The sequence below is a fragment of the Ictidomys tridecemlineatus genome, chromosome 15, assembly GCF_052094955.1.
Source record: "Ictidomys tridecemlineatus isolate mIctTri1 chromosome 15, mIctTri1.hap1, whole genome shotgun sequence".
Taxonomy (NCBI): Eukaryota; Metazoa; Chordata; class Mammalia; order Rodentia; family Sciuridae; genus Ictidomys; species Ictidomys tridecemlineatus.
Genome location: NC_135491.1, coordinates 9,073,074 through 9,086,095, shown reverse-complemented (window position 1 = coordinate 9,086,095; position 13,022 = coordinate 9,073,074). Strand labels below are relative to the sequence as shown.

General features: G+C 48.1%; 1 protein-coding gene across 1 annotated transcript; it reads left to right on the top strand.

Moving 5' to 3' along the window:
* The first annotated feature begins 41 nt into the window (after nt 1–41).
* On the top strand, nt 42–1,190 carry Inafm1 (InaF motif containing 1). The gene has a single exon (XM_078031794.1). It carries the CDS (start codon nt 434–436, stop codon nt 857–859), a length of 426 nt encoding a protein of 141 aa, XP_077887920.1. The 5' UTR covers nt 42–433; the 3' UTR covers nt 860–1,190.
* Nucleotides 1,191–13,022: the final 11,832 nt, after the last annotated feature.

Genomic DNA, 13,022 nt, shown 5'->3' with positions numbered 1-13,022 from the left:
GGGGCGGAGCGCGGGGGCGTGGCCTGGGTGGGGGCGGAGCGCGGGGGCGTGGTCGGGCTGCAGTTCTGGAGTCGGGCGGAGAGCCCGGGTTGGAGGGCCCCGCCGACTCGTAGGCAGGGGACCCCGAGTCGTAGCCGGGACAGTCTGGAGGAGGGCAGAGGCGAGGGTGGGCCCGGACGAGAACACGAGGCGAGGCTTGAGCCTGACAGGCGGGTGGAAGGCGAGCGGGAGTCCGGAGCCTGCGGGGACAGGTGACCGGGTTAGGACTCGGGAGCAGCGGAGGACTTGGGACGGGCTAGCGTGAGGGCGAAGGCGGTGGAGGCCCGCCGCGCGGGGGCGGGCGGTCGCTGACGCGGGGCGGGGCCTGGCGGGGGCGGGGCCTGGCGGGGGCGGGGTCTCGCGGGCCGCGGCGTGGGGCGGGCGGGCCGCGGCGATGCGGGGCACGAGCTGCGTGGGCGGCGGCGGCGAGAGCCCCGGCGGCGCGGGGCTGAGTGAGGGCCCGCGAGGCCGTTGGCTGCGCCTGGCCCCCGTCTGCGCCTACTTTCTCTGCGTCTCGCTGGCCGCGGTGCTGCTCGCCGTGTACTACGGGCTCATCTGGGTCCCCACGCGGCCCCCCGCGGCCCCCGCCGGCCCGCCGCCCAGCGCGCCGTCCCCGCCGTGTGCTGCCCGCTCGGGCGCGCCGCCTGTCCCGGTGCCTGCCGCCGCCTCAGTGTCCTGCCTCCCGGGTGCCCCGGGCGGGCCGCGACCCCAGCACGAACTGCCGCGGAGCCGCCGCCGCCGCCGCCGCCACAGCGACCACCGCCGCCGCCGGACGCTGGGAGAGACGCCCGAGGCCATGGGGGGGCGAGGGCCCGGGTAGCCGCCCCTTCCACCCCGACTCGATCGTCGTCAGCCCTCGAGAGCCCCATGCAGCTCGCCGAGGATGGATGCCGTCCCCCGAGGGTCCCGGGCTCTCGGTGACATCGTCTAGCGCCTTCGGAGCCGTAATCCTGAAGAATGGGGGGCAGCGGGTGCGGGCTCGGGCCTCGCCCTGTGCAGCTCTCCTGCCGCCAGGCCGGTCCTCCTCCATCCGGCAGGCCCCCTCCGACCTCCCCTCCTGGCCTCCCCCGTAGGATTCTGAGCACAGAGCCCACAGCCCACCCCGCTTCTCCCCGGATCCTCGTGCCCGGCTCCAATAAACTCTAGCCCTAGCTGCCTCGTGCTGTGTCTTTGGTGTTAGCGGAGATGCCTCCTCTTCCAAATCTGAGAAGTCTTTCTGGGGTTTGGCATTTGTCTCTTGCCATGGGTGGGTTTTGTGGGCTTTCTCCCTTCTCTAGGGGACTCTTTTTTCACTGCCTTTGTGTAAATTTTAGGTTAGGGTGGGGAGAAGAGGCTTATCACTACCAGGGCCACTGAAGGTCAGACAGCATGAAGGACTTTCCAGTTTTTAATGTGCTTGGGACACAGAAAAGTGCCTTTCTGAAGAAAGAAATTAAAAATAAGTAAACAAAGAGGGTCTTCCCCAACAGTACGGGAGACAAACTGGGTTCTGAGAATTGCTGTATTTTAATCACATGTTAGGAACAGAGACTAAATCACCCTGACGCAGAAGGCAGCTAGGAAGAAAGGGTGTGTGCCTTCTTCCAGGTGTGGAGGGTGGACAGGGGTGGCTGTGGGGACTTTCTGCTTCTCTGGAAACCTGCCACCGACCGTGAGTACAGCCTCTGGTCGCGATTGCTGCTGCTGAGCTATGGCTGAGAAACTCAGGGCGAGCTTCTGGGGAAGGAGTCAGGGGTAGTTGAGACCTGGCCCTGGGCAGGGCCTGGGATCCTGCATGCAGAAAGTAGTTTTCCTGCCCGGCTTCCCCCTCAAACTGGAGACTCTCCCAGGAGAGTGAGGCTGAGCTTTCCCAGATGGACAGTTTGGTCCGGGGATGTGGAGGAGAGGAGTGTCAGTTACTCAGCGGGCCCCAGCATTCCCCAGAGGGCTACTTGGTCAGAAGTGGAATGCAGGAAGCCAGCGCTCTACACTAGCCAGGCTAGACGGTGTCCAGGGGCACAGACTTGGGGCTGAGTTGCCCAGATTCAAATCCCAGGTCTTCCTCTTGTTGCCTATGTGACTTCAGGCAGGTTACTCAACCTCTCTGGTCCTGTAAAATGAAGAGGACGGCACTTACATAGTTCCTGTGAGGACTCCATAAGCTAGTGACCTAAAGCCCTCAGAGCAAAGCCACATGTTCTCTCCACCACCTCTGTCCCTCGGGGCTTTAAAAACCACAGCTAGGGTCCCACGGGGTATCAAGTTAGTCCAAGGCCCTGGACCCAGCGAGTAGTGAGTTCAGGGGAGGCTCTGCTCCAGCTGGTCCCTTCTTTCTAGTTTTTAAGTTTCTTGGCTCCAGTTGTCACCAGTCTCCTGCTCTGTCTGCATCTTTACCGTCTCCTCGCCCCCGTGCTGTCTGTCTGCACCGTCTGTCTCTCTGGTGTCTCTCCATGTTGTCTCTGTCACCGCTCTTCCCCCTCCTTTCCCGCCCCCTGCTCATTTCTCCCTTGGTCTCAGCCTCCACACCTCTGGCTCCTTCCCTTTCTTTGCTTCTCTTCCCTTCTCCCTCTTCTCAACTTCTCTTTCAGTCCCTCCCTTAATCTTTCATTTTACAAAACAACAACAGGTTTTTTTTTTTTTTTTTTTTTTAGCAGGTACAGTGTGCAAGGACTTACAAACACTGGAGCACAGCACGGAACAGAGCAGGCAAAACCTGCTGCTCTCCGAAGCCCACAATGCATATCATCAGTAACTCACATGTGTTACGTCAGGTAGCCACAGCACAGAGGAAAAAATGAAACAGCAAAGGTGGCAGGGGAGATAGGGGAGCTGGTTACTGGACCTGGGCAGGCAGATCTCTGGGGAAAGATTGCTCCAGGCCAAGGCAAGTGCAAAGGCCCTGCGGCTGGAGGGGCTTGGCTGGTTATTGATCAGCAACAGGCAAGTGTGGCCAGAGTAAGAGGGAGTGAAGGGAGAGAGGAAGGAGGTGATGAAGGGCAGAATGCTCATGGCCTTGTGGGCCTCAGTAAGGACTTTGGTTTTTACTTGGAATGAGGCAGGAGCCGTGGGAAGCTTCTGAGCTGAGGAGGGATGGTGCTGACTTGGATATTGGCCACCGCCTCTGGCTGCCATGCATTGGGGACCGTCGGCGCCACAGCCGAAGCTGGGAGGCCAGTGAGGGGGTGCTGACAGGAGAGGGAGAGAAGAGGTTGGTTCAAACCTCTCTGGATGGTGGTAAAATATACATAAATTACCACTTTAAAGTCCAAGTTCAAGGGCATTGAATACATTCCCATGGTCTTGCACACTGCTGTCTTCCCACGCTGCAACCCCTGGTCCCTGCCTCCCTGGCCACGCCAATCTACTGCCTGTCACTCTGAGTTGCTCCGCTGCACACATTCCACATCCTTGGAATCCTACACCGGGCCATCTCTGGTGTCCTGCTTCCTTCCCGCAGCACTGTGGCTTTGAGATCCAACCTGTGACCCTGTGTATCCACACACCACTGGTCTCCATGGCTGAGCGACATGCCACTGTACACGCAGACCAGGTATTGTGCATCCATCCACCAGCTGGACTTTTGGGGCTTCTTCTTTCTGTCCATTTTTTTTTTTTTATGGGGAATTGAATTCAGGGACACTCCACCACTGAGCCACATCCCGGCACTATTTTGTATTTTATTTAGAGACAGGGTCTCACTGAGTTGCTTAGTTCCTTGTTGTTGCTGAGGCTGGCTTTGAACTCACCATCATCCTGCCTCAGCCTCCTGAGCCACTGGGATTACAGGCGTGCATCACCGCACCCAGCTCCGTCTGTCCATTGTGAATCGCACTGCTCTGAGCGCTCATGTAGGAGTTTTAGTTCAAACACATTTTTAACTCTCATGGATGTACTCAGGAGTGGAATTGCTGTGTCTTGTGATAAGCTGTTTAATTATCATGGAGGAACCATCAAAGTCTGTATATATTTTGAAGATACAACCAATTTGAACTGGTTATGGGATGTCAAGAGAAGGTCAAGGCTGGGCCCAAGCGCCTGGGGGTGAAGTAGGGAGCCCAGTCTGGGGCTGGAGACTGGGGGACTATCGGGGTTAGGGTGTACAGTGCTGACCTCCTTCTCATCTCCCCTCCAGACCCTCAGTCCTCTTCCCCATGTCTCTCCTCTCTCTTTTCTCTCCCTCCTCCAACAACCCTAAATTACATTGATGAAAAAGTGATGTGCCCTCTGCAACCTGCCACTGACTTCCCACCTTTCGCTGTCCAGGGGAACCGCAAAGGGGTCAACTTCTGCCCTTCATAGGCTTTAGGATCTCCAAAGGATTCCAGAAACCCTCCTGTAAGTTTGCCCCCCTGACTCAGTCTCTCGGGGATCATAACAGTCAACAAGGCCTGTGCCAAGCGTTAGGACAGAGCTGGAGACAGACCCCTGAAGATGGTGGTGATCCCCTGTGCGGAGGGGGCAGTGCTGGGGACAAGGGGTGACTACGACAGCCTTGGCCCTACCCTCATGGGTCTCACCCCCCATGGAGGAAAGACCTGATGGGGGCTCAGGGTGCTGAAGGAGTCTTGAAGGAGCTGTGATTCAGTCTGGGCGTCTGAAGCATCTCCTGGAAGAGGCTCCCTAGTCATATTCTATGACTTGTTCTGGAGCCAGACCGCCTGACCACAGCTGTTTCCAGTTATTTTCATGCACAGGGCTGGCCACATCCACAGGCTGCTTCTCCTCAAGACTGAAGGCCAGGTGCCCAGAGGGGAGGTATTACCATTCCCTGGGCGTAAGCAGGCCTGGGCCCTATTGGTGAACCAGGGTCTTTCTTTCCATCTGATTGGATGAACCCGAGTCACATGACAACCTTGGACTCAGTGTCTATCAAGGGCTGGTTGGTTAAGGTTTGAGTTCCTGAACTATTCACACGTGAAGGCGGGATAATTATGAAGTTTTAGACCAATCAGGATCCAGTTCTGTATCTGGCCTATCAGAAGCCGAACTGAAAGGGCCGGGGCTGCCAGGAGGGGGCGCACAAGGGCTTTCCTGGATTCTGGCACCTGGTAAACCCGGTGACTTACCCTCAGAGCCGCCAAAGGTCCCAGAAACAGAATCTGGAATCTGTTACTGCAGTTCCGAATTCTTGAAAGCTCTGATAAGGTTAAATGTTTTTTGGGGGGATAATTTTGTCTTGGTCTCATATGGTGGCAAATCAACAAATATGATATGAACTAAGTATACTGTTTATTTATCCCATTTTAGTGTGAATATTCACACATTTTGCTGCAAATATATTAACATCTGCTGGAGGCAGGATGTGGGCCGGCCGCCTCAGGCCCCTCGGAGCGTTACATAATGTGTGGCATTGGCTCAGAATTGCCTTTCTAAAATTGGAGCAATTCTGAGTTCTGAAATTCATCTGTCCCCGAAGACCTCAGCTAAGGGAGCAAGGACCTGTGATTTGGCACTCTGCCAAACCTAGATTTACTTTAATTATTGTTTCAACATTTATTTAATGGCTTTGGAGAGAAACTAATTTTCCATTACAATTTTTTTAAAAATAGAAAATGAAACGTCATTTCACCAAGTTCCTTCTACTAATGATGAAAGACCCCCGTCCAATGAAAGACCCCCGTATCCCTGTCCAAGGAGAATCACACGAAACACTGGCTGCAAAAGCAAGAGGTTGGTTTATTGGGACACAGGCGCCTGCGGGTGCCCAGCAGAACCTCAGCCGGAGCTTTGGTGAACTGGCACACCGGGCTTGGGGATACAGAGATTTTTATAGGGTTTGGGACAGGTTTCGCGGGCGCGGGAAGCAACAGGTTTCTTATTGGTTTGTTTAAATCTAGCATATAGGCCACCTAGGGGGTACAGGTCTGCATTCCAAAAACCACAGGTCTGCATTCTATTCTTTCTGTTCCTGCTTATCTGTTCCGGTTTATTCATTCATGCCTCAGGATTCGGGTGCTCTGTTCTTCCACCGGTTGTCCGGAGAGCATGCCTGGCGCCTGAACCTGTTTATGGCCTGTCTGGTATCTTGGTTTTCATATCTTGGCCTTAGGTAACTAGGCTGACTGGGCTAGGGTCTTTCATTCCCCCCTTTTTCTTTATCATGGATAGAATCTTATATCCATTGTCCTGTGTTTTCCCTGAGTCATTCCCAGCATGGCCTCCATTTTAGATTTCACTCGATATTAGACCCGATTTACCTAACTACACTGACTACCTAACTTTAAATCTGGCTTCATTCCCCCCTCTAATTTGGGAACTCCTTACTGCTGTAAGGAAAGGGGGCGAAGATCTTTCTGGCTTCTTCAGGCTGACAAAAAGGGGCGATGTCGGGGCAAGCAGTTTTGGAGTCCCCTTTAAAAATCGGGTCTATCGAGTGATCCATGATAGGCTGGAGGGCCATTTGAGTGATGGGTGGTCTATAAGAGAAACAAGAATTCATTAGTACTGGAACCATATTGATGCACCAATAAATCCCATAGCACAGGAATATGCCAATGAGTATGATGGCAAAGACAAAGACTAACAATGTTTTCCAGGAAGTACCAAGAACCAGAAGCTAAGATATTGTTTCCATGATAAAGTTGCTGAGGACATGGCTTCTATCTGAGCATGTAAATCTTTAAGGATATTTGTCACATTGCCAGAAATGTCAGGATGTAAACACAACATTTAACTTTTAGGGTTACAGTTGTCCTTCCCTTAAGATATAGTTTAATAATTTAATATCATCTGATCTTGCAAGATCCTTTTACTAGTATGACCTGTGTCTAATAGAGAAATCTTTAATTCTGTTACTTAGGGCTGGATAACCATACTAGCAAACATCAAGCCTACCTGTGTTGGTTAGAAATAAAGGCCTTAGACTAAAACTACTCTAGCAGTCCCTTTGACAGTTATCAGGCATTCCTACCTAAGAGTCTCTTTTGCAGCCTCCAGTTTACTTATTGTGGAGGTTACATTTAACTATTATTATCATTTAAAATGCCCAGAAACAGCTGTGTTTTTGGCTTTGACTGTCTTTGCTAAGTGTTTAAGATGAAGCAAGTCAAACTGACTTCTGTTTCTACCTATTGTTAACAGTCAGCCTCCTGGGAGTCCTCGGGAACTTCACAGCAGCTTCTCAGTTCTGCTAGTGCCATTTGCGCAAGGATGGGTCCAGGCCTTGCTTGACCTCGTGGCTTCCCTCGGAAGCATCAGGGATGTCTCCCTTTCCTGATGACCCTCCTCTTCACAGCAAATGCACTGACTGGCTTTCTGTCCTCCACTGGTCTCATTAATCTCCCTGATCAGGAGGTTATGTGGCCTAGAGTTGCAAAGCCCTTTGGAGAAGTCCCCTATCCCTGATTTAGACTGACTCAGAGGGCAAGAGCCAAATATTGGTTTTCTTGGCCCTTTAATTTAGCTTTAATTTTAAAACTTAATCTTAAACATCTAGCAAATAAGTTTCAACAGCCTTATACTAAGTACTGGGCTTTAGTACTTATCTCTCTATCCTGTAGGTGATAACTCATTATCTTAAATCAACCCAGGTTGTGTGTTCTTAAATCAGTACCTCTGCAAAACATTAACAGGCAATCTTTAAGCCATTTATAAGAAAACTACAAGATAAAATTATCAAGAGTAAAAACATTTAGTTCATATACTAGCTACCTTGAATTCTGGCAGAGTTATACATTATAATTCCCTGTTTGAGGTCCTGGCAATCGTGACAAAAACCAACTTTTGACACAACCTTAAATGCACTGAAATCTGGCCTACTTCTTTCATGGTCACTTTCACATGAGATGGGACATACAGCCTTATCCCAAGTGAGGCGGGGCTCATCATAAGTCTTAAATTCTGAAGCTGATCTTTGCTTTTTAGACATCATTTTACAAAGCTTACATAAATTGTTGCTCAAATTTACATGAATATTAGCTAACACAATATAATATCACATCTAAAAACATGAATTAAAGAAAAGCTGAAAGCTTTTAACTTTTTGTAGAGAAGTAGCAAAGTACTTTTGTTTTGCAATAAAACCTTTACATAGATTAGATTAGGCTCTCATTAACTTAAAAATACATCTAAATTGTATCTCAGTGTAAAAAGTAACATGGAACATCACATAACTTATTGATAACAAGTCCAGTTATAGAACACAAATGGTATAAATAAATTTCCAACATGTTTTTCTTTTAAGCCTAAAATTACCGTACAGTTTTAGAATACCAGGTTGATATAATGCTCTTTCTAAAGCTTCTACCTTACAGATTTGTATACCTGGAAGATATGAACACATTAATAACACCATAATTACATTGATGATTTTATATTAACCAAATTTAGCTTTTAAAGAAATAACATAGCACAATTCTCTAAAACAACAGCACTTGTTTAACCAGCTGTTTAATTTCTTTAAGATTACTTTGCTCAAAAACTTACACTTATAACCAACTTGCACAGACCTTCTTTATCACTTACTTAAACTCCTATCCAGAAACACACTTTCCCTCTATTAAATCCATACCTAGAACCTTCTAGTTTTTCTTTTTTATTTGTTAACCTCCTTCTGTTCACATTTTGAAACAATACCTGTAAACCTTTGAATCTAAGCAGATTATTTCATAGACATCAACATTTTATTAGGGCCTTTTTGAACACCTAGAAAAACTTATAAGCTTAATTTTAAAGACATCTTTACTTTCATCTGTTTACCCAATTTAAATTGAACCATTTGAATCACGTGAATCAAAGATATTTGGATCCATTTTTTTAAAAAAATTTTTCATGAGCGCTCCTCATCTGTCAATTGTTATATCACTGCAGGATATATGGACATATACACATACAGACATACCGACATACAACACGTAACACAAGTGTAACACATAACACAATGGTGAAGGCCTTGCAGCTTTCTCAGGTGAAATCTCATTGCAATGTTAAAAAAAACTTCAGTTGATCAAAAATAGAACTTATCAGAAAAACATTAACTTGTCTGTAGGAACAACATCATGAGCTCAAAGAAAAAAAATAAAAATACAGAATCTAAGAAAAAAAAAACAAAAATCCTAAAAAATTGACCGGCCAGTAATTAGTAAATGCCATACAATTTACTCTTTGGTTTAATCTAGTTTGAGTTCAGGTAAAAGACACCTTTACTTTTTTTTTTTTTCTTGGGCCTGAGCTCCAAGCTGCTTCTGTTTGCATATCAGCTTGAGCCCTGGCTGAGGTCTGGAAGGAACTGGGAAAACCGGAATTCTTGAGCAGAAACTTTATGCCTAAGGCATTTTAACCATAAGTCACAATTTATCTTCCTACACTAGAAAAACTTGCTCACACAAAACTGAAAATAGGATCTTTCTTGATAATATAAAAGCCACCATCAGAAGAAGTTCCTTCAGGATCATTAAGCTACTTTCTTTGTTCTGAAGTTCCTAAAGTAGTATTAAGTTACATTAAATCACCGGAAAAAAAAAAAATCCACACACTACCATGTATATCTAAAATTAAGCTTTGAAAATTTCCAAGACTGTTGCTAATAAATGTCATTTCAATAAGCCAGACCAACGTTTTAATCTAACATTTTTTAAAAATCTTACACACTGAGAGAAACAGATACCAAATCATAATTTACTATCCTTGCCCAAATCAATGCACTGTATACCTAGTGAAATCTCCTTAGGCTACCTACTTCAAAGATTGATAAAAAATATAACTGAATGATTGGGAGTTACTTGCCAACTTGGAAGTAGAGTTCTTTTAATTTTTTATCCTAAGTATTTAAGTTCTCTGGTATGAATTATCTGAAGTCTTAAACTAAACAATTACTTAAACCCAACTTTTAACTGCAAGATTGTGCAATGCTTCAGAAACCCATTCAGATACCAGATTGTTACAAAAAAGCACATTTAGCCAAAATCATCCCCAAGAAACAATCTATAACCTTTAAAACAGACCAGATAAGAAAATATCTCTCCAGGTTTTGAACCTTCATTTAATTATGACTCCTATCAGTGGCACCTTAGATTTCCCATGAGTGGACCAGATGTTCTCACTTAGGGTCTCAGTGTGACTGACTTTACTGCATTTAGGTGGAGTAATCTTTACAGTGCAGAGAAAGAATGAGGAAATTTCCCTAAAGCAAAAAAGGCTCTGGCAGCTGCTGGGAATTCCTCAGTTTCCCCTTTCACTTGCAAGATTAGCTCCTTTGAATAGATCCAATTCCAGGCAATCTGGTTTATCTCCTAACCTTCCAGTAGAGTCAGTTTTTAATCTGCTTTAGGTCTTAAAGGGGGAAGGGTGTATGTACTTTGATCGGCCCAAATTTTTCTCTTGAGAATTGCTAACATTTCTGACCCGCGAAGGAAGGGGAGCATCCAGGAGGTATGGATGCGGGGTTGGGAGTGTTGCCAGCCCATACGGAGGCAAATGTGATTGGGGCTTTCCCTCAGTGCCATTCATCTACCGATCACCCTAGATACCCCTGAGGGCTGTCGGGAGAGGGCTCAAGAGAAAGGAACCTTTGGAAACGTCTGAGAGTAGCCCAGACCGGGATTCCGCAGTTGTTCCAAACTCCTTCCTCCACCTCCACGCATCCGAGGCAGATCGGGATTAGGGACACTGTGTACTCACGCCAATTGCTCTCCAGGCCCAGAAAGAAAAGTTTTGGAAGCGGCTTTGGCAGAACCCAACATGCCTGCTCTGTACGGAACAGGTGATTGAGAGCTGCCTAGGCCGGGAAGCCTCTCACCCGAGTCTTGTAGAGTGGCGGCTGCACTAGTTGCGTTTAAGTAGCCGTCGGGTGCCCACCTTACCTCCAGAAAGAAAGAGAGAGAGAAAGATGCATCTCAAACAGACATGGGGTGTGTGCACTTACCTCGGTGTGGAATCCCCGTCTGGGACAGAATTTATGACTGAAAGTTCAGCTCCCATCCCCAAAGCCAATTAATGCCAATTTAATAATGAGGACCGGGTTTTGAGAAAAGTTAAAGCAAGATATCAAAGTTCTTAGATCCCCAGCAGGCATTCCTTAACCGCAGCGGGTGTACTCAGGCCAACTATGGGAAGAAAAGAAAACACTGCTTCCCTAATCTTGCTTACAATTTAGATTAAAATCTAGCTAAAATTATCTCCACACCTCTAAGGCAGATTAGAATTTGGGACTCTGCATCGGTTCAAAGTAAAACAATGCCATCACACTTAACTGGATTCAGAGTCCAGAGTGCTCACCATTGCACTTAACAGAGACACAGACAAAAAGACACACAGAGACACACACAAAGACATAGATTCCCGTTTCAGATTGTCAAAAAAATGAAAATGGGTGCTGGCCCCAAGCCGACTGGGGCCTTCTCTTCAGACAAACGGATTGGGAGAGCATCCCCCTCAGATTGGGTCTGACAACCCCAGATTGGGAGATTAGTTCTCTTGCCAGGGTGTTGGGGTGGAGACAGACAGGACAACTGAAACAAAAACACAGAATTCGCAGCACGGCCACAGAATTCGCAGTGCGTCGTGGATTGCTACCCAGAAACTAAAGGCTCAGGCGGATCGTGGATCCGTCAGCTACAAAATACTTTACCAAATACTTCACAGAATACTTTACTACAGACAATCCACTCGGAACACAGAAAGGGGCTGGGGACGTCTCCCGACCATGGGGGATGGACCCGGAGGGTTATTGGTGGCTGGATCTACTTGTTCTTCTTCTTCCTCCGAGGAAACCTGGATGGAATCAGGAGCTGGTACGGGTTGGGGCTGATAGGGTGGGGGTGGGGTAACGATGTAGGGTCAGAGTGTCCCTGAGGACCTTGGATGAAAACCTGGGACTACACCTGTAATATAAGATCTAGGTTAAATGTACCTTCTTTTGGCCAACCCACATTGAGTGTTGGCCATTCTGCAGTACAAAGTGTTATCCATTTTTTTCTTCTTGACTTCTACCGAGAGGTTATCTGCCCGATTCCGGACGTCCTGCCAATGGTTGAAGGTGAGACTCAAAGGGGTTGTGATTGATTGCCCCATGTTAATTTTAGATGAGGAGATAGAATACAGAGACGGAAACAATAACACAATAATCACAATAACACTACAATCAGATCGAATAGAAAGAGCGCCGCCCAAATTCAAAACAAATGGCTTAGGCGGAGCAGAAGCCCCACCGCTGCCTACAAAACCAAATGGCTTAGGCGAAGCAGGAGCTTCGCCGCTGCCTACAAAGACCAAATGGCTTAGGCGAAGCAGGAGCTTCGCCGCTGCCTACAAAGTGCTCCCCGGGACGTCTCCCGGGGTGGCAGGGGAGAAGTCCGAGTTCGTCAACTCCTTCTCAAGCTGCCCAAAATACAAAGCGACTACGCGTAATCGTACAAATGCAGCGCATAGAAACAAAGTATCAGCCAAGAGTTACAAACATTACAGACATAGAAGTGACACCAGACAACACGACAAACACGACATGAGCTGGCCAGCTTACCTCCCAGTGACGCCGGTGGTCCTAGGGCAGGGATCCGGATGGGGGGGGGCTATCTCGGTGGGACCTCCAATGAAAGACCCCCGTCCAATGAAAGACCCCCGTATCCCTGTCCAAGGAGAATCACACGAAACACTGGCTGCAAAAGCAAGAGGTTGGTTTATTGGGACACAGGCGCCTGCGGGTGCCCAGCAGAACCTCAGCCGGAGCTTTGGTGAACTGGCACACCGGGCTTGGGGATACAGAGATTTTTATAGGGTTTGGGACAGGTTTCGCGGGCGCGGGAAGCAACAGGTTTCTTATTGGTTTGTTTAAATCTAGCATATAGGCCACCTAGGGGGTACAGGTCTGCATTCCAAAAACCACAGGTCTGCATTCTATTCTTTCTGTTCCTGCTTATCTGTTCCGGTTTATTCATTCATGCCTCAGGATTCGGGTGCTCTGTTCTTCCACCGGTTGTCCGGAGAGCATGCCTGGCGCCTGAACCTGTTTATGGCCTGTCTGGTATCTTGGTTTTCATATCTTGGCCTTAGGTAACTAGGCTGACTGG

Bases quoted from the DNA above. Each gene is read 5' to 3' on its own strand.
- Inafm1 (XM_078031794.1), top strand. From the start codon at position 434: ATGCGGGGCACGAGCTGCGTGGGCGGCGGCGGCGAGAGCCCCGGCGGC.